This window comes from Dermochelys coriacea, chromosome 8 (assembly GCF_009764565.3).
Source record: "Dermochelys coriacea isolate rDerCor1 chromosome 8, rDerCor1.pri.v4, whole genome shotgun sequence".
In the NCBI taxonomy this organism is placed as follows: Eukaryota; Metazoa; Chordata; order Testudines; family Dermochelyidae; genus Dermochelys; species Dermochelys coriacea.
In genome coordinates this window covers 87,110,925-87,133,205 of record NC_050075.1, presented here as the reverse complement: position 1 = coordinate 87,133,205, position 22,281 = coordinate 87,110,925, and the positions used below count along the sequence as shown (strand labels likewise).

General features: G+C 39.3%; 1 protein-coding gene across 3 annotated transcripts in view; it reads right to left on the bottom strand.

Annotated features, from left to right (window-relative positions):
* Positions 1-22,281, bottom strand: part of NEGR1 (neuronal growth regulator 1) — a 609,038-nt gene that overhangs the window by 57,107 nt on the left and 529,650 nt on the right. The window contains exon 7 of one of the 3 annotated variants that reach the window (XM_038413602.2): positions 9,254-9,295. The exons of 1 other annotated variant lie outside the window; for it this stretch is intronic. In XM_038413602.2, the coding sequence (XP_038269530.1) occupies positions 9,254-9,295 (42 nt within the window). Of the gene's footprint in view, positions 1-9,253; positions 9,296-18,915; positions 20,607-22,281 lie in introns of those variants that run through there. One more of the 3 variants, XM_038413604.2, reaches the window with a different exon arrangement.

The following is a 22,281-nucleotide window of genomic DNA, read 5'->3' as shown; positions in this document are numbered from 1 at the left end:
AACACAATACAACATGCAGTTGAATACCAATGACATCAAAGAGACATAAAATACCTGTAAGTCTATCTGTGCCTGTAATAATTAAATAACAAAATAAACACATAATATCTGTTCAAAATTATTGGTTATTTATAAAAATGTTAATGAACTCATGAACCATTATTACACCTGGTTGGAGCCTCTGGACAGTTGTCCATGGGGGCTGGAGAGAAGGGAAGAAAAATATTTAAGTGATGTTGAAAGGATCCCATGGATGGAAGACAGAATCCCATGCACCGCTACAGGCTGGGGACCGAATGGCTAAGCAGCAGTTCTTCAGGAAAGGATATGGGGATTATAGTGGATGAGAAGTTGATATGAGTCAATAGTGTGCCCTTGTTGCCAAGAAGGCTAACAGTTGCATTAGTAGGAGCATTGCCAGCAGATTGAGGGAAATGATTATTCCCCCTCTATTCAGCACCGGTGAGGCCACATCGGGAGTATTGTGTCCAGTTTTGGGCCCCCCACTACAGAAGGGATGTGGACAAATTGAAGAGAGTCTAGCAGAGGTCAATGAAAATGATTTAGGGGACTGGGGCAGATGACTTATGAGGAGAGGCTGAGGGAACTGGGCTTATATAGTCTTCAGAAGACAAGAGTGAGCAGGGATTTGATAACAGCCTTCAACTACCTGAAGAGGGGTTCCAAAGAGGATGGAACTAGGCTGTTCTCAGTCGTGGCACATGACAGAATAAGGAGCAATGATCTCAAGTTGCAGTGGGGAGGTCTAGGTTGGATATTAGGAAATACTATTTCACTAGGAGGGTGGTGAAGCACTGTAATGGGTTACACAGTGTGACGGGGCAAGGCCAGATGGCTATAGAAAAGTAGTGGGAGATAGATATATTAGCTCCAGGCTAAACAAATCCCTGGTACCAGGATAAGTGAAATGGCAGCTGCTCCAGGTCAATTAAGATACCTAGGGCCAATTAAGAACTTTCCAGAAGGCAGGGAGAATACTAGGTTGATTGGGACACCTGAAGCCAATCAGGGGCTGGCTGAAACTAGTTAAAAGCCTCCCAGTTAGACAGGTGGGTGTGCATATCAGGAGCTGTGGGAGGAAGTTGCGCTGTTGGAGAGGCTGAGTAGTACACACCATATCAGGCACAAGGAAGAAGGCCCTGAGGTAAGGGTGAAGTGGAGCTTGAGGAAGTGAGAGCTGTTGTGGGGGAAGTAGCCCAGGGAATTGTACATGTCATGTTTCTAAAAGGTCAACTACTATAGCTGATACTATTAGGGGGTCCCTGGGCTGGAGCCTGGAGTAGAGGATGGGCCTGGGCTCCCCCCTTGACCTTTGCCTCCTGATTAATCACTGAGACTAGGAGACAACAGAGACTGTGCAAGGAAGGATAACTTCTCCTCACCTCCCTTGCTGGATTATGATGAAAATGGCTCGGTAGACTGTGACCATTTTCTCTGGAGAAAGAAGGGTTACGTGGAGGGTCACAGTGAGCCTCTGAGGCTAGCGAAATCCGCCAGGAAACGCGGGACCCATGGAGGCAAGGACAGAGCTTTGTCACAATAGGGAAGTGGTGGAATCTCCATCCTTAGAGGATTTTAAGGCCTGGCTTGACAAAGTCCTGGCTGGGATGATTTAGTTAGGGTTGGTCCTGCTTTGAGCAGGGGGTTAGACTAGATTACCTCCTGAGGTCTCTTCCAACTCTAAACTTCTATGATACTTCTATGATTCTATGTCCTATTCTGAGAGGTAATGATGGCCCAATCCTGCCAGGTGCAGAGAAACTGCTAAGATGTGCTGGTGGCCCTGACTACATAGCACTTCATCAACTAAAAAGCCTGAAGTTGCTTTGCAAAGCAAATACTTCACATGGATTCTACACACTTTTTTCTGGAAAAACCTTATGGTTATAACAGTGAAACAACAAATAAAAGGTCCCACATTTAGGTTTCCCAAATCTTTTTGTACGGGTTTATCAAAAGACACAACAGACCAAGAGAACAAAATCAACTTGTGTTTAGCTACTTTAGATTTAAGAGTCCCCAGGTCTCTCATTGAGCATGGCCTTGCCTCACTTTCTTTCCCAAATGTTTTGCTATAAACAGTTTGCATAAATCACTCTCTCAGAACATGTCTCTTCTCATCATGAGTAACATTCATCTTTGAAAGCAACATGATAGTAGACTTCACATCCACCTTCCAAATAAACCTCCTTTATCTGCAACACTTCTTGTTGACTAACATACCCTAGCGGGACTGATGTAGGGAAGAACAAGAACTGATACCTCTCATTCTGTTTCAACTACTGTGCTGCCCAAATAATTCTCTCTGTCTCAGTGACAATCTCACTGTTCTTTTTAGGGGATCCTGGGGATCCTGTTTGCCTACGACTTAGGCTGTCTTTTAGTTTCAGTTTCAGGACTTCAGGTAATTAAGTAATTTTCTGTACTATCCATTGGCATCTCCAGAATCCTCATGTTCAGAACCTTTAGATTTTTTTAGGCGCTCACTGTCACAGTCAGCAGTAATCTACCCCTTCACAAAATGCTAAAATACTAGATTTTGTGCTGCATTGTGCCCCCAAATTATTTGCAGTCTAATTTCCAGTTCTTCCACTTTGCTGACATCGTTTCCAGATGGTTTTCAAGTATTTTTACCAGACAATCCCATGGTACTATCAACTTCATTTGGTAAAGTACTTCCTGTCTCAAATTGGTGGCAGTGTAGGAGACTGAAGAGAATTCAGACTTCAGTCTGTAGATGGCTTAAAAAAATCCCAGTAGAAACATTTGTTTCTGCTTCTTCATTTGAATAACTTTTACTATAGAAGTAAAAAACTAGACAGTGGTATAATGTTGTTAAGTTTCTTTGATCTATTATGGGTTATTCAAAGGGAAGAGAAGAAATTTTAACAGGTAGGTCCTAGAAACCTAAAAACATGTAGCTATTTCAAAGGCATCGATTAAGTTACCTAAACGTCTTTTTTTCTTCTTTGATAAGACTAAATTTAACATCTTTAATTTCCTCCTATTGCATGATGGTCAACTCAATGGAACTTTACCTTATTCCAAAAGTTTATACTCAGCCTGGCTGGAAATACTGTTATGGAACTTTGATACATGTATAAGTGCAGCCATGTTCAACGTTTATGATTTGAAACAGCATGGATTAATTGTTAACCAATGGGGTGAATCCCAGCTGAGGAATAACACATAAAAGTAAACTGTATTTAAAGAATCAAAAAATGTTTAAGAGCCCAGTAAAAACTAGGTAAGGAATGGAAGCATGGAAAAAATCAGAAAGACAATGAAAGGAAGGTTACTTTTTCTTTTAATAAAGAATGTATGATGTACCTTTCTGCTGTTAAAGCAATTCAGTAATTATGGAGAACTATCATATGAATTTGGGCCACTTGAGTGAACAGTTCCACACACACTGCTAAATTATTTCATTATGTGTGCATCTCTGTATAGTCTGACAGCCAGGTGAAAATGCTTCTCTGCCATATTTGTAAATAAATTAGAAACATATTTTTAACATATTTAAGTGAAACTGATTATAGTTTAACAAGACATCATGAATAAGTTCACAGAACTGGTTTTGGCTCAAGCAGTGATTCTATGAAAAGGTGACAATGTTGAAGAATGTATTTGCGATGAATCGTGACCCTTGTTCCTTGTAAAGAAACATTTCTTTTGAGGTTTACCTTCTCTCTCTTGATATTTCCTAGCATTTTAATGCTTTTTTAAAATACAGATGTGGAATAGAATAGTGATTTCAAACATTTTGCTGCAATAATGTTGAATTCCCTCTTGGTCTGTACAGTAGGCAGCTATTATATTTTTTGTATATTCCTGCTTCTAATTCAATAATCTTTTGCTACTACAGCTATCACTTTACTTTGTCTACACAAGTCCAAAAAAATTTCCAACTGCAGAAATTGTCACTCATTTTTATATCGCTCCTGAGCCAATTTTCTATAAAACAAGGTATTTTTATCTTCACATCATGAATTCTGCTGGCTAGTCAATAGTTTTTCACATGGAATTCCTAATGAATGCTTTGATTAAATTTCAGGATATAATCACCACTTTATTTACTTTCTCTGTAATGATGGCAATATCTCTGAAAACCAGTGACAGCCAGTTAGTTAAAAAACCCCTGCCTCTCAAAAATCTACTTTGTTAGTAGTTTTTCAAATTATGTTTATTAAATCCTTCCCAAAATTGTCTCAGATGATGCCTGAAATTATACTGTTTATTTAGCACTCTATATTTTGACTCTATGAATAAACAATCTTAATGTAGCAGCAAACTTACAGCATGAAGAAAGTTTTGCCATTGTCTTCAGTAAGAAAAAGACTGGACCTACATTTTTAAAACTTCATTTGTCATGTCTAAAGCCTGATAATCTCAGTGTACCATCTCACTAAAAAAGCTATGCATAAAACTTGGAGAAGACTGTAAACCTGCTACAATGCTAATATGATCAAAATGTAGATAGAAAAGGAATTTCTGTGTTTAATATTTATATTAAGTTTAATATTTAAAATAGTTTTTTGATCAACCAGTGGTAAAGCAGATGGAAATATGCATACAGTCTTTTTTATTTGCTTTAGCATTTATGGGGTCACATGACTGTTTTTAACAAAATGGCTACCAATAAGCTCAGAAATGCCATTTGCAATAAAAATACATTAGTTTTTTAAATGCACTGTACAATTTATCATAGTGGAAAACACCCCTTACCTTTTATACCTTCACCTTGCAGGGCTGATCACAGTATAGTTTTCTTTTAATCTTATCACTTGCTACATTTCATAGACCTTATTTTTGTGAATAATGGTGTTAATAATTCAATTTTCCAGTCCTGTTAGTTGAATCAGAAACTGATATGGCAAAGACTTTATAAAATATTAAGTAGACTTCACTACTCTCATTTTGAAAAAAAGAATGGATGTTTCTTATGTTAATCTAAGTTTCAGAATAGCAGCCGTGTTAGTTTGTATTCGCAAAAAGAAAAGGAGTATTTGGGGCACCTTAGAGACTAACAAATTTATTTCAGCATAAGCTTTCGTGAGCTACAGCTCACTTCATCTGATGCGCAAGTACTCCTTTTCTTTTTATGTTAATCTATTAATCTTTAATTTCTACCAAAATCTTTATTCTGGTCATTCCCCCCTATAAACAAAGTCCTCAGCAACAGTACTATCCTAGTCCACGTTGTTGTCCTCCTCTGTTGAGACTGAGGCATACTAAGGGCTCAGATCTTGGCTGCCATGGAAAACTTTTAATTGACTTTGAAATTACATGATATTATAGTAATAGTAACAGCATACGCTAGATATTTAACATATTCAGAATAGAGAAGTGTAAGTAATACACAGGAACACTGTCTAGTTATGCAAGGCAAATTTAGAACAATTCAACTGCTATGTTGATTTCAGTGGGACTAATTTTCATGAGGAAGGATTCTGACTGAACCCTTATTCTTTAACCAGTTTGATTTTGTTGCAACTTTTAAATCTGTACTGTTAACAGATCAACTCTCTCTTAGGTTTTTCATTTTGCAAATGTATTTTAAACTCATCTTTGAAATTATTTAAAGTTGGAATATATCATACAGTTAGCTACTCATTATCTTTTGCTTCTCTTAATTTTCTTCTCTTTGGCTTTAAAGGTGTTCCATTCCTATTTTGCAGACTGTACCTCAAACAAATGCCTTTTGTTTATTTTTAGCTCCTTTTTTACATCCCTGCTTAACCACAGTGATCTCTTGTATCCAATTTCAGTATTAAGAGAAATATATCACATTGGGATGCTGGTCTCTCAGTTCATTAGTATCTAAACTATATATTTTTGTCTGTAGTAGATTTTCCCATTTACTAAGAATTCCATAAAAAAGTCTTTGTGACCTTTTATGTTAATTCAAAGTCAGCTTTCCTAAACTAGAAATGTCTGTGATCCTTGCTGCAGTACTTACCCTCATAAGTCTCTCAAACTGAATAATATTAGATGCCATCTAACTTTAACCATATAATATTTATCATTCTTGCCTCATTTCCTTGAATTAGGTCCAGAATAGCATCAGACCATGTAGACTGTTCAACACACTGTATAACAAAGCAATTCTGCAATACATATATAAAGAATAATTCAGTGTGAAGTTTGTGCACAGTTGACATGCCATTCAATATCTGAGTTATATCAAAGTTCTGGACTCCTTAAAGGCTTCTATTATCTATAAAAACATTTCTCGATCTACCTATATTTCACTCCCTAGAGGTCTATAACAACAGTGAAAAATCGCCTGACTAGCTTGGTTTAACTTCAGTACAATCTGTGTCTGTTCTTTGCAGGTCAAGTTCATCCTTCCCTTTCACCCCTGTCTTGGCTTTATTTTGTCTTTCCTTTTTATGAGAGCCATATTCTGGTCTTAAATAAATCCATGTTACTGATCTTTCTTGGTAGTTTAGTTGAAATGCTTTGCATTGCCGGTGGAGGAGGTCCTGGGGTGGATAAAGGCAGCACAGTTTCTTGAGGGAAGGAAGATACAAATGGTAGCATGGACGTGCAGCCCCTCTGTGAAACTGGAGCCTCTGTACCTGTGGACTTTGGAAAGTACACTCCTTCACAGTCTGCCCAGCCTCTATCTTAATAGAACCTTCTCAAGGTTAACCTTGGAGCTTGATGGGAAGCTTCAATATGCTTCTTAGTTTTTCTTTTGTAACTCCTCCTTATTGCCTCTCCCTGACTTCTACATCATTAGCCAGTGAACACTTTACTTTGGGTTATATTGTACTCTCCTTTAGTAAATCCTGTGGGGGAGGGGAAGCAGAAAGCCCATGAGTCATTTTGTGGAATTACCGGTGACTATTACCCTGATGGAAAAAGGAGATAGGGCAGCGGTGGGAAAACTTTTTGGCCCAAGGGCCACATCTGGGAAAAGAAATTGTATGGCGGGCCATGAATGCTCAGAAAATTGGGTTGGAGTGCGGGAGGGAGTGAAGGCTCTGGCTGCGGCGGGTGGGCTCCAGGATGAGGAGTTTGGGGTGTAGGAAGGTGCTCTGATATGGGAGGAGGATCACAGCTTGGGCAGGGGGTTAGGTGCGGGAAGGGGTGCAGGCTCCGGTTGAGGGTGTGGGCTCTGGGATGGGGCTGGGGATGAAGGGTTTGGAGTGCAGGAAGGTTCTCCGGGCTGGGATTGAGGGGTTTTGAGGGCAGGAGGGGGATCAGGGCTGGGGCAGGGGGTTAGGGCTTGGGAAGAGGCTCAGGGGTGCAAGCTCCAGACAGCACTTGCCTCAAGCGGCTCCTGGAAGCAGCAGCATGTCCCTTCTCTGGCTCCTACGCAGAGCCACAGCCAGGCAGCTCTGCACGCTGCCCGTCCACAGGCACCTCCCCTGGAGCTCCCATTGGAGTGAATGAGGGGGCCATTGGAGCATGTAGGAGCCAGAGAGGGGCCAAGCTGCAGCTTCCGGGAGCCATATGGAGCCGTGCCCAACCCTGCTCCTCGGCTAGAGCGCCGGAGTGGGAAAAGCCCCTGACACTGCTCCCCAGTGGGAGCTCAAGGGCCAGCTTAAAATGGCTGGTGGGCCGGATTTGGCCCGTGGGCCGTAGTTTGCTCACCCCTGAGATAGGGCCACAGAGGATGCAATGGGTTTGGTCTCCAGTCCCTTTAGGGAAAGGAGCCAGACTACATTGAGTCCACCCCCCATTTCTGCTCCTGTAGAGGGTTAACTGAGGGTTAAATTTTACTTTTATTTTTTTCCTTACCATGTCTCACAGCAGAGAGAAGAACAGAGGCCCAAACCCTGCTTCTCTCAAGAGAAGTTTTGTGCCAATTCTTTCCCTTTTTCCTGCCAATTTGTGCCAATTCTTTCCCTTTACTGCATCTGACTCTCCTTCAGATACTTTTGCTAAGAAACAGTACATGTTTGTGAAACGCAGCTCAGTATATTAACTGCTTTCAGTTTCCTCCTAAAAGCCACATTTGACTACACTGCAGTTTAGTAATCTGATGACATAAAAAACTCTTAGTATATTATAATAACCATTGTCTTAAAAAATAATTGTGTGAAAGGAGTTTTCTTTTCACACATCATATGTGTGCAGTCAGTTTTTCTAACCAGTTGAGAAAATATGGTTTTATAAAAATCCTTAAATTTAACTGTGCAAAAGACAACCACTGTTATATGCAAAAATGAAACCAAAATTTGTATAACTGTTGATCCAGATTGTGCCTCCTAGGTTTCTGTTTGGAAGGACCTCTCAGGATGCAGATCTCACTCCTTGTGTGTAAAGGGAGATTTAGCCACCTTTGTGCCACCCATGGTACCATCATCAGACCCTGTGGAGAATTCTTTACATGGACTGGGGAAAGAGAGTTCAACCGGGAAGGTCTGGAAGGGGACACATAATTTCCCCCTGCCCTGTCCCTGTGGACATTAGTTAAAAAAATACAGACAGGGACTATATTATCTTTTCCACAGAGCTCCTCCCACTGCATTATGGGGACACTCATGGCTGAGGCAGTCCCTGTTAGAGTGATTCCAATGGAGACACATTGTTAGGGAACCAATAATGGGAAATCTCCCAGGGGTCAAGGCCTCTGTATGGATGATCCTCACCTCTCACAGATCATGGGGGCCAAGTATAGGGCCAGGCTCTGCAACATTTTTTACATGGAGGCAAACTCCTCCTCCTTCAACAAGATGACTTCTAGGAGGAGAACCTGACTTCCCTGAGATCCTTCTCTTGAGTTTTTCAGAAGTAGTGATGATCTGGAATGTTTCCTTCAGAAAAGCTAAATACATTCCTTCATTTTGGTAGATATTACAGAAAAAAAGTTTTACAAAAGCCAAAGCAAATGCCTTGTTTATAGTAACACACACCAACTGTCAGTTTTCTACAGCTAACACCACAAAGAGTACTAAAAGTAAAGGCAATGTACAACTAAGCCCCCTTGTATCCATTTATTGCATAATCTTTGGACAGAGAGAGAGGGGAGGCAGGAGAGATACAAACCAGAACAGTTTTCTCAAAGAAAGAAACTAATAAAAGAGCAGAGTATACAGCTCAAGGAAGGACAGACTAATGAATACACAAAGACAGGAAAGAGACAATCCAGCAGTACCAGAAACAATACTGCCCAATATCAATTCAACTTATTGATATGACAATGTAAAAGTCATGATTCCTGAAGAGAGAGAGAGAGAGAGTACCCAAACATACGTTGTGAATGTATGTGGATACTGACCTGGGCTTGAGACAGGACTAGAGGTAGTAGGCTCAATAATTTCTACAAAAAGGGAAAAGGAAAAAAAAAAGAACATTTGGATATTAATTACACATGGAACACAGATACAAAATGAGACAACAAACAGTCATGCAAGAGACACGCATAAGATCTTTTATTGAAAGATTCAACTGACCACCAGAGATTCTGTGAAAAACATGCAATAAATCAAACCTATGTCATGAGATTCACATCACTGTCTTTCTTTTTAGAACTATTTTATTCATGCATCACCAATACACAGTACACAGGATACCACATTCCAATTTGCAAATTTCCATTCTGCCAACTTTCTAAACCTACCATTAAAGTTTTCAAGCCAAAATTCACAAGGAATTCTTCTTGTGAAATACTGAAACCTGTGTACAAAAAGGCTTTCTTTCACACTAAGTATTTTTGCAAACATAAGCAGTGACAAAGACTGTGAACATAAGAAATATGATTAAGACAATTCTGGTATTTTCTTAGGTGAACTTGAGGAAATAATTGCTTATTATCCTCGTTTAAACTGTTTCTAGAAAACATACACTGAAAACACCAATATCAAACCACATTTTGAAGAAGTTTAATTTATTTGGTGCAATACAAGGAATAATAAAAAGAAGCTATATACAATTCCAAAATTCTCCACATGTAGTATAACAAATCATTAATTTTGTGATATCTCACTATCTCGCTATGGTAGTACCTTATACTCCACTTTTTCCATTTCTTTTTATTGGATTTAATAGTGCTACACAAACCAAACATACCAATCTTAATAAATATTGCACAGGTGCAAATAACTAGTAACATTTCCAAGCGGCAACTTAATGCTCTTAATTAAAAAAGATTTAACAGTAGCATTACCTAAATCCAAAGGATCCTGGGCCATACAATGAAATACCATGAAAACATAATGCAACAGCTGAAAAAATATGAAATAACTAGTAAGACAACAGTAGACATGCAAATCATAGCAAAAGAGCTTCTCTCTGTCGTCTCCATTTCAATTTTCCATATTAGCTGCCATATTCGATTTAATGCTGTGAATGTAAGATTTATTCAAAATGAAACAACACCCAACATTTGCTGAAAGAGAGACATTTAATTATAAATATGGTTTCTTTAAGAAATGTTGCTTCATTTAAAACAACAAAATGAATTTTAAAATCATGCATTATTTTGAATGCAAGTTAAGTGTTACAGGTCCTTAAAATGTATCAAGTGACAACTCAATAATCACATGAATTTATTGTGGTATTTAAAATAAATCTGTTCTGAATTGGCACTTCCATGACACTGTACATTGTATTTTATTATTATATGCTGATCCGGAAATTCACAACTGCACTGTATTAACTTTACAATTCATTTTGAAACCTAAAACCCATGCAGTGTGAAAGACTGACATTTTGTGCCATAAAGAGTGGTTTATATAAATGGATTTGAAGCTCCAGTTTCCTACATATTGATTAGAGATGGTTTACACAATTACCGACATTTATCAGTTCAGTTGGTGGAGGAAACCCACCTGATATCGAGACAGCTTTAAATCACTTCAGGGATGGGTAAACCATAACTGCTTTGTGGCATGATGGGTACAACTCACCCTAATGCAGGATCTGCAAAGATTCTCTGCACCTTTTAATTCCCATGAACCCTCAGAACTGGGGTGAATTTCACCCTCTGAGAGTGGAGCTGCCTTCGTCTCCAAGGCCCCAATCAAACAAAACATGGAAACCCATATGTGACATTATATATGTGAGTATTAGAGGTTAGTGGGACTATCACATGCATAAAGTCATACACATACATAAGTGCGCTGCTGAACCAGAGCACAAGTGAGCTCTTACCAGGGGATCTGCCTGGGAAGAGTATTCAAGAAAGATGGGAAGGCCCTTGAATGTTTGCAGTGCAGTGTTCTGCTAAGATCCATTAGGTAGTTCTGGGTTGAAAATAAGTTCCGTTATTTTGGGACATCCATAGTACAGGTATATATACCCCAAGAAACTAATCCCAAAACCTTTCTAGCCAAATGGATCAGTATGGAAGGAATGAATGAAAATCATCCTCTGTCTGTAGAACATGGACTCAGAATCTATTTAATCATTATGAGGATGGAAAGCTCAAGCCACATGCTTTAACACTTATGATCCTAGAGACTTAGAATGTCTTGCAGGAAGGGAGACTCCTTCCTTTCTCAAACTCACTGTTACTTATTCAATGAAAATTCCCTGGTGGGGTAGGAAATTTCTTGCACGACAGGTGACATTCCAAGGCTATAGCCCTATACACTCTTATTGCCTGCTCGTTTCAGTAAGTCTGATGCAAATTCAATATAGAAAAAAATAATTTCAGTGGATTCTTCTGGGACCAGAATTGGTGTTCTGCAAATGAAGGTTTCTGCTTAAATGATTGCTATACATACACACTTTCCCCCAATATATTCTATAGATACATCACTTATTGAAACCAAATTATATGACCCTAAAGAAATAATGCTCTCTCGGTGAGGTACCTGTTCTGTTAACTAAATTGACTGACCAGCAATGTCTGACCTTTAAAAAACCATGGGCTTTATTATGTTGATGTGAATTGGGAAGTTATTCAATTGTCTTAGTAATCTATTTGTAGGGCCCTACCAAATTCATGGCCATTAAAAACTCTTCACAAACTGTGAAATCTGGTTTCCCCCTGTGAAATCTGTTTGTTTGTGTGTGTGCTTTCACCTTATACTATACAGATTTCATAGGGGAGACCAGTGTTTCTCAAACTGGGGGTCCTGACCCAAAAGGGAGTTGAAGGGGGGTCACAAGGTTATTTTAGGCGGGCGTGGTATTGCCACCCTTTCTTCTGCACTACCTTCAGAGCTGGGCAACCAGAAAGTGGTGGCTGCTGACTGAAGGCCCAGCTCTGCTGGCAGCAGAGCAGAAGTAAGGGTGGCAATACCATACCACGCCGCCCTTACTTCTGTGCTGCTGCTGGCGGCGGCTCTGCCTTCAGAGCTGGGCTCCCGGACAGCAGCCACTGCTCTCCAGCTGCCCAGCTCTGAAGGCAGAGCTACCACCAACAACAGTGCAGAAGTAAAGGCAGCAGTACTGCAACCCCCCTTACAATAACCTTACAACCCTCCCACCTCCTTTTTGGGTCAGGACCCCTACAATTGCAACATCACGAAATTTCAGATCTAAAAAGCTGAAATCGTGAAATTTATGATTTTTAAAATTCTATGGCCGTGAAATTAACCAAAATGAACCAAGAATTTGGTAGGGTCCTATCTAAAACAATCTGCTTATGACACCAACTCTGCTTTCTTAGATGAGTGACAGTATATGGCCTCACTGACAAGCACTATGTGCCTCATTTTGTGGAGAATCAGTGAGAGTCTGTGAAGGTTAGAGGCTGAATATATCATAGAGCAGCATTGCATTGTTGTTAGGGACGGCCTAAGTAGAAGGAACATTTTAATAGTACATAGAACGGGGGTGAAGAAAAGTTCATTTTCTGTTGTCTGGAAGAAGTGTCTTGTGAAACAAGCTTGTATTCATATAGAGCAACTAGCAGAGGAAAAAGGAAATTAGATTAAAATTAGGTATCCCTGCAAACCAAGTATACTGTAGGCAGGAACTATTGATAAGCATACTTCAAATGCTATCTATTAATTTTTGGTTTACTATTTTTGATCATTTGATTTGGTGGATATCAGCCCTTGCCATGTCTATATGCTTTGGAAAATCATATCTGGTTTTCCAGGTGTTATTGTTATCTTCACTTCAAAAGCATTATACAGTGGTGATATGAGTCATCTTCCTGGTTGTCCTGAGATAACATGATCTTATTCTTATGCTATTGTAGGAGTTAATCCTCCTTATTGCTGTGGTTTCCTGTAGAAGTCCTGGGTTCCATTTACTGCAGACTAGTAGCAAAGTTATCTTTGCTATCGTCAGCAAGGTAACTCATGTTTTTCTGTAATTTGCCATTAAAAAGAAAACCACCATTTCCATCACATCAATATTAATAAGGATTTTATTACTATTGGGCCAAGTTCTGTAGTCGTGACTCAGGGCCAGATTCTCCCATCTTTACTGAAGTTTAGTAGTACCTCACTTTGAAAGTAGTCCCATTCAGTACAATTACTTGCTGAGCAAAGTAGTACTCAGCATCAGAAAGGAGGCAGAATCTGGCTGTAACTCCTTGGACAAAACTCCCATTGACTTTACACATTACTAGAATCATAGATCAAGCTATTTGGGGCTGGAATATCTTCCCCAGCTTCAAGTATCAAAACTCTTTTTGGACATGTTTATTCATGAAGCATCTTTAGAGAGAAATAAAAACAGCTGGTTTCCTCATGAACACACTAGGCTATTTTATTAAAAATAAAAACACATTAAAGATTCATTAGCAACATTCTGCTTTTTTTTCGTATTTATTTTCCATTTCCTTTGGGCCCAAGTCTAGAATTCTTACAATATCAAGGTCTCACACAGATCACAGATATTCAGGGACAGTTCTGCTAGCCATATTTTACACTGGCATATGATATGCAACTGAAAAATACATAAAAACATGATATTTTTTACTTCTATGACTTCAATGGGAATTTTTGCCAATGAGCATTAGGTCATAAAGAAGTAGAACAGTTGAGCTGTTCACATGTCCTTTCAGAATTTTGACATTTATAAATTTGGTCTAATGTGAACTTTTGCATCCATGAAACCTGCACCTCACTCCCACAAGAGAACACAACTGTGGTGTTTTACCTCTCAGCCCAGACTTAAAGAAAAATGAATTTTCTATGGGATCATGCTTCCTAGTGGTAGCATTCTGAGTCACATCTTGCTTCTGGGGAGACCACTAAATCTCTAGTTGACTAATAATTTATATAGTTTTAACAATAACATGTTGAGAAAGTTCATAGAATCAGAGTTTAAGGCCAGAAGTGACCACAAGATCATCGAGTCAGATGTGTGTACCCTGTGTATCACAGGCCACCAACATCACTCGCACACTAAACCCAACAAATAACATTCCTATTAAAACGTTACTAATGATGCACTAATGTGTTTTTATTTTTATTAAAATAGCCCAGTGTGTTCATGAGGAAACCAGCTGTTCTGTTTTTCTCTCTGAAGATCCAAACAGCATCATGAATAAACAACATATCCAAAATGTTTTGAAACAGGATAAGTTTTAAGACAGGGTGAAATATTCTAACCTAAACACCTCTGCTCTAGACTCTTAATTCTGAGCAAACATAACAAAAAAATCAAGCCATAAAGCACAACAAGTGAATTCCTGAGAGATTAATGAATGCGTCTTTGATATATGAGGCCAACTGTGTGACATTAACCACTAGACATATACAAAAGCACTGATTGCAGTGTCAAATTTTAAAATAAAATTTTAATTAATGCTAGGATAAAGAAGTATAGACATACGAATTTACTGGGCATATTGACATTGGCATGACATCACTGGCATCCAATCAGGTACAGAAAGCAATTCAGATGTATCCTGAATTTGACCTCTATTTCAGTAGAGTAATATCCACATAAGCAGTATATAATTATAGCCCTGTATAAATCTTCTCCCACACTGAAAAAGTGTTTGGAGAACAATGCAAGGGATTTGGACAATTTTTATCCATCCAAGCATTAAGGGAAAATCCTCATGCAGACCTGCTGCTGGTACTGGTTTCCCTCTACACATTTCCAAGATTTATTCTTCAGTAGGGCTTCAGTTCTTTCCTTCTCTCATGCCCTACTGTATTCATGGGGGCAGTTTGCTTTATTTATTTATTTATTTAAATATTTTACACAAGCACACAGAGGAATTTGTCTAGGACCTGAGCCTACAGTGCACTGCCCAGCATGCAGAGATGGTTGGAATTGCTGAACGTTGTTGCTCAGCATTCAGCAGAGTTCGGCTGCTCCCCACAGTGTGCTGCTCTAGCTGAACCGCACTGAGCTGAGTTTGCTGTATCTTATTTTCTGACAAAAATCCACATGCGTTAAGTATCAGGTTTCTTATTGTGCCTTAAGTGTGATCCCACGCATTTATTTCAGGTGTGCAGCAGCTGCCATGTGGCTCCGCAAAAGCTACTGTAAGTCCCATGTTGTCGTAATTGATTCTGGGAGTGTATGTAGAAGCAGATCTTAGGCATCCTGGAACTGAAAGAGCAAAACCCAGCACAGGCTTTTTTGGAGAGCACGGCCCAAGGCAGGTACAGCCACAGTCTAAAACACATCAGTAAAAGCCGATAAAGCAAGAAAGAGCAATTTCTTTGAAAGCATGCATATGTGTCTTTTAAGGTTCATCTTGCTTTAAATATACCTCAGCAATGACAGTATGAATGGGTGATGATCATCAAAGTGCTTCCAGGAGTCATGTGACTGTGGAAAATGGACCCATGAAGATCAGTATTTCTGAATAAGCACATCTTGAATGAGAGTTCCTATCACTTTAAAGGTTCTGCCATAAATTGCAGACCTACAGAGTTGCTGAGCAAGCTGGAATACCCTTACTGAAGTTTGTGGAAATATGTAAGTAGCAAGATCAGTGTATTGGATAGCTGTTTAATTTGTGCTGATCTATAGCCATTTTTGCATTTCTGCAGGATTGAGTCCATAGTGAAGACATTTCCCCCTAAAATAAGTTCATTATAAGCCGATGTTTACTATAGCTGGAACTGAAATTTGCACAATGTGATACAGAGACACAATCTGAGATTTTCAATCCAGTTCACTAGAAGTGGGTTTCTACTGTATGCATCTTTTTAGTTAGACCACTTGTAGCTGTTCACTCTGGACACCTGTTGCCTGTTGGTTAGGCTGCCAGAGCTGGGATATTATTATCTGCCCAATTTTCTAAGGAAGGAGGAGGACTCTATTCCAAACTATGCATTTTATTAAAACACAAAGAGCAAATTTGTTGTTGCATCCATTGGCAACATTATGATCATTTAAGTGAGTGGAACTTGACAAACGTTCTACACTGCAGAAATCTCCCCTCTGTTGTTTCAGTCTGCTCTTCTTTATCTAGTATTGTTAAAATTCCTGACAGCCATCGATTACCAGCAACTCATTTATCCTCCATACATCAGAGTTTGCTTCCACAACTTCGTTTCCTATGCATTAATGTATATACTAATCAGATTTATCAATGTAAAGACGTACGGAAAAAAACAAAAACAAAAAAAGAACCAAGCCCACCACTACCTAATATACAAGTCAGTCACACCAATCAAGAGTCCAGACATATTCTGGTGTATTACACTGAGACCACATTATCTCCCTTTTGTATTGATAATCTTTACTAACCAACCATTCAGGACATAAAGAGAATCAATAAATCAATACCTTCTGGAAACAAATATTGTTTCTGTCAATAAACTGGATTTGACACATAAATCATACATGATACTGGATATGCTTATACTGTAAGTATAAATGTGCCCTAAATGAGGTTACAGGAAAAACATTTTTTTTTTTTTTTTTTTACTAGTGTTATATCGTGAAAGGAGATGCAGGCCAACAGGTCAGAAAAATGAGTCATTTACCAACAGTACAGTGAAAAAACTTGCTTGTTTTCTCAAATATATCATTGACTACCCTAGATTAATCACACCACACTATATGAGTAAAGTTTACCAAATCAGAGGACTGAAAAAACTGTTAATCATTATGGCAATCAACTGAACCAATTGTGACATGCTGTACTCAAAGCAGCACCTGGAACCCCATATTCTACAAAGTTATATAATTATGATGTGTTTTGTACAAAGTATGCCTTGTGAGGTATCATTTTAAAATACTTGATCTGTTGAACATTAATACCCTGTTGGACTGTATGTGCTATCATTATAGGTGAGGTTATGAAGTATTGATGTATATGTTACTGATATATGTTGTGAGGTTGGAACACCCAGAACCAGCCTTTCTGGTACAACAGTGGATTAACCAGTTGTTCTGATGGTCCATTAAAGGGAATCCACTCTCCCAATGGCCAGCCATCCTAGAAGACTTCTCAGAGAGAGCACGCAGAAAATGGAGACTGCTTGACCAATCGGGGTGGACCTTCACATCACAGCATAGATCTTTCTTTCAAGCTGGAAGAAACTATAAAAGAGGGGAAGTAACATCATCACTTATCCTCTTTCGGCTCCCTGCCCCAACTCAACACCTGGAAGAAATGTCTGGAGGACAAAGACTTTGAATGGGGAGGGTGGTCCCAGGCAGGAAAAGAGTCCGAGACTGTGTATTGAGGATCTGTGACCTGTTTTTACCCTCTGTCTGGGTGAGACACTGTTTGATTCAAATCCTGTTTAGTCTGTAGAACACAAACTGAAAATGTATTTTTATTTCGTAAGTAACCAACTTTGATCTCTGTGCTTGCTACTTATAATCAATTAAATCTATCTGTAGTTAATAAATCTGTTTAATATTTTATCCAGAACAGTGTGTTTTGGTTGAAGCGCTTGGAAAATCTCAGCTTGGTTTACTAAGGCTAGTGTGTGTCCTCTCCACATTGAGGAAGGGGCAGATCGGGTAATGAACTTTCATTGGCTTCTGAACAGTGCAAGACAGTACAGTTCTGGGATGCAAGGCTGGGAAGCTAGGGGAAATTGGCTGGAGCCTCGCTCTTGATGGTGACTGGGAGATCATTCATGTAACTGAGCTGGGTGTGTCCCTGCCTATGGATGTTTGTACAACTGCTAGAGGTTTGTGGCTTGATACAGCATCACAGTATGAGAGGGATACACCAGGTTGGTGGGACAGAGGCCTCAGCCCACAGTCCAGGTTGCACCCCAAGGAACCTATCACACCAAATCTCCCCAAATGTTTTAAAACCCTATCTCTGCCATCTTGAATTCTAGCTTAGGGCACGAACATCTAGCCTCCAAAACTTTAAATACTTTTAAAATGACTTCATCTTATAAAAAAATACAAAACCTACTCTCTGGGTTGCAGAACTATAAGCTAGCTTCTTTCCCAAATGAAAGAAACAGAAATGACAGCAGAAATAAACCCTGCATTTTTCAACCTGTCACCTACTGAAAAGAGACAATTGCAGCAAAGCCCAGTATATAAGTGTAAGTGTCAGGCATTTTTTCCACAAACATTTTATTAATGAAAAATGTCTTTAGTATAGGGATGCTCAGATATTATGGTGACTGATGCAAGCATAAATATTTTGACATATGTTGTGGTATGCATTGGAATACTTATATCTTCATAATCCACTCAATATTTCATCTTTAATCAGTTAAGGCTCTTCCTCTATTCTGCACTAAGGATAAAACCAATGTTTACTGCCTACCATATAGAATTTATATATAAAGTAAAGAGATAGCTGGGAGAACCCTACTAGTGCCGTTCATAATTGGGATTTATAACTGACACATGCAGTGTAGTTTGGAAGGAAGTGAAAGCAAACCAACTCCAGCAAGGGTACATTTTAGCTGGAAGTTCTAGTGAGGTACACGGCCTCTCTCTCCTCTCACCCCTTCCTCCCTCTATCACAGCAAAAATCACAGGATCCACCAAATTTAGACCTTGTCTTTAGCAAAGGCATTTATTGTGTCTGTATTAAGGTGGAAAAGCAATAGAGGTGGACTAAGAAGAAAGATTGAAGTTTGTACACCTGGGAGACAATTTATTCAGACTTTCATGTACATGAGCTGAGGTTGACCAGCTACATATATTTTGCACAACACAATGTAATTATAATACTGTGGGACAAAGAGTGATACCAGTGTTCTTCAGGATACCATTTCGGTACTGTGTAGAATACAACTATTTCAGTAGCAGGTTATCCCAATGGTAAACAATTTGTAGAAATATGATTTTTATAAGAAATAATATTTCTTAATACAGAAAACGTCAGTTCCCAGTTACAAAAATGTTGTACTCTGTATTTCTGCAGGTAAATTTTTACCTATAGAAGAGAAAAATCCTACAATCTAAGTTTGTACTTCTAATTCTTGCAAATATTTTTGCCCAATTTATCAACAGTGGTACCAGTTTCTTAATATGGTGCATCAAAAGGGGGTGGAACTTATACAAAAAGAAGAATCTGCTTTTAAAAGCAAGATAAAGTCATTTATATTATTTAATGAACTTCTCTATTGCTGTAAGACAATTATTTATTCAGCACCAGAGATACGCATATTCATGTGTGAAATGAGACAGTCCTGGTGTGATCTAAAGGTTTTATTGCCACTCATTTAGAATGACTTCCCATACCAGACTGTGGTGGGGCAGTGCCCCCCCCATGCCAGATTGGGCTACAACAGGCCAGAGCAGCTGCACAAGGTGGCAGCCAATCCGGGAGGGCCTGTTAGAGAGCCAATGGGGCCAGTGTTACAGCCAGCCAATCAGGGCTAGGCTAGGTTCTATATAAAGGCTGCCCAGGAAGGGAGCAGGCAGTCTCTCTCAGACCTTCAGGGAAGAAGGTCTGTCTCCTGAGCGCAGCGCAGCTCTGGGCAGGCTTGGGGGAGCTGAGGAGAGCTCCAGCCCAATACCCACCAGGCTGCAGGCCCTGATAGAAGGGCCCACAAGGGGCAAGCGGGCTGAAGGGGAAGCAGCCCAGGGAGGAGAGGTGAACAAGGGGAGCGAAGGAGGGCACGGAGGCTGCCACCAGAGGTCTCCTGGGCTGGGACCCAGAGTAGAGAGTGGGCCTGCGTCCCCCCCTTTCCCCTTGTACTACACCCGGCCGTTAGGAGTGACCATAGCAGACTGCACCCGACCCCTGACAGAAGGGGTTAGACTTTGAGGATGTGGTTGGCCACTGCGGCTGGGGTGAAGCGAAAAGACTGCTATTAACCCCCGCTCCCCATAGAAGGGGGAAGAGTATGGACTTGAGGGCACTGCAGGAGGGCAGTGTCCTGAAGAGGACACCGTGAGCTGGGAGCAACATGGGTCGAGAAGCCAATCAAGGGCAAGACACCGACGGGATACCACTGGCAGAGGGCGCTCTGCATGAACTGAGCTAATTCCCAGGAGTTACCAATAGGAGGCGCTGCAGTGGTGAGTCCCAACCCCATCACACGGACACATGCTGTTGGAACATTTAACCACCATACACTATCATGTATTCCCTAAATGAGTTCTCCAGCTTTTTTCCCCATCTTCAAATGTTATTGATGAAAGAAGAGAGAGAACAATGCAGATCCAAGAAATTTAAGATTTGGGTCATGATCTACCAGGAGAAACTAGAGAAGTCTGACATACAGAGGAGGATCAGCTCAATCTTCCAGCACTAATCGGATTGCTTTCTTGTTTCTCCGTGTTCTTGAAGAGGAAGTGCTGGTTCTTTTTCAGTGTTTATTCTGGCATAAAAATAAAGCAAAACAGAAGCATAAGAAATAGTGATATAATTATGTTTTTTCTGCTTGAACTCCTTGCATATTGTGTAATAATGAACATAGAGAACTTTTAATCACACAAGGCCCCATGCATACAACTTATGCTTTCCCTCCTATCCGTGTGGTAACTTGCATTTTAGGCACAGTATTCAGCAATTTTTCTATAACAAACTGGAAATGACATAATACTTACTTTAAGGGACTGGCCTCTTTAGCTCTTGGCACTCATGGTCCATTTGCCTGTTTTTTCTTCATTGGAAAAATCACCTGTTTCTTAGAACCAGGGAAAAGATGACCAAATATCTTTGTTGAAGACTTTTCTAAATGCAGTTCTCCTCCAAATGCACCGATCATTTACAACTACATAATTTTAACTTCACATTGACAACATATGGAAAAAATATATCCTATTCACCCATGAGTATAAAGAAGTTAAGGATATCTTCTGCTAATCATGGCCTTTAAAAACACAAAACAGAAAATACCTTTTTTATATTGAACAATATTAAACAATGAAATACACTGTTCCGTATTAAGAATAAAGAATACACAGTGAAGCTTACCATAAATATCTTTCTACTTACCAATTTGCATAGTCCCAGCAGGGACAGAAAAAACTATGCATCCAAAACACATTGATGTGAAAGATTTTACTTTACTGGGCTCCATGAATGCAAAGATGGGCTTCAAAGTAATATGTTGTATGTTGTTCATCAGCTGACAATGGTGTTGATAAGGCCATTTCAAACACATTATGCAAGTATAATTGTTAAGCAATACCAAAATCATGATGTTCTCTTCTATTTTGTGGATTTTGCATTCAATATTGCTTCAGAAATAAACTAGACCATTAAAAAGGGGCTTTGCAAAAGAAGAGCCCTCAGTAATATAAACAGCTCTTTGAGCCACATGAGGCTTGTATAGCCTACCACAGGTTTGCAAGTCTCCATTATTTGCAAGGTTCATAGAACTGACTTTTGTGATTAACTCAAACCTCTGTGATAGAAAAGACAAGTTCTATGTATGGAACTGCAATTAACTGAAAGGACTGCTGGTGTCAGAAGAATCCCTCCAAAAGTGAAAACTTATTTAAAGTCCATTTTCACATAGCAGCAGCTGAAAAAGAATGTGATGTAGAGAAACTGAAGAACTTATAAATTGCTTTTTTAAGCCTTTAATTTTCAAATACTGTAACTTAAAACTCCCCATTACTGAAACAATTGCAACTACTCTGTATATAAAAGCTTGTATTTCTTGAAATGCTGGTTTTGTAATGTGTTATGTGGAAGAGTATAAAACTTAATAGCATTTTCTCAGGAGAGCCCAGGAATGAAAAGCGTACAGTGAATTAGCATTGTCAGGGAAAGATGTTCACTGCATTTGACCTAAGTATAGTTCCAGCATATCCCTGCTTTAGTCTTAACGTTTTGCATCATAGATACTAATCAATGTTCCTCCTACAACAATCTCCTCAGTTATATTAATTTTAGGTTAATATTACATGAAATAGTTTTCACTATAGTAACAGTAAGGGATTGAAACAGTTATGATTAGATATTTATATATAGCATACAGTGACACTTACATGTTCTATATATTTGTAAGGCATATTATGGAGAAATGCACTCTTTATTATAGG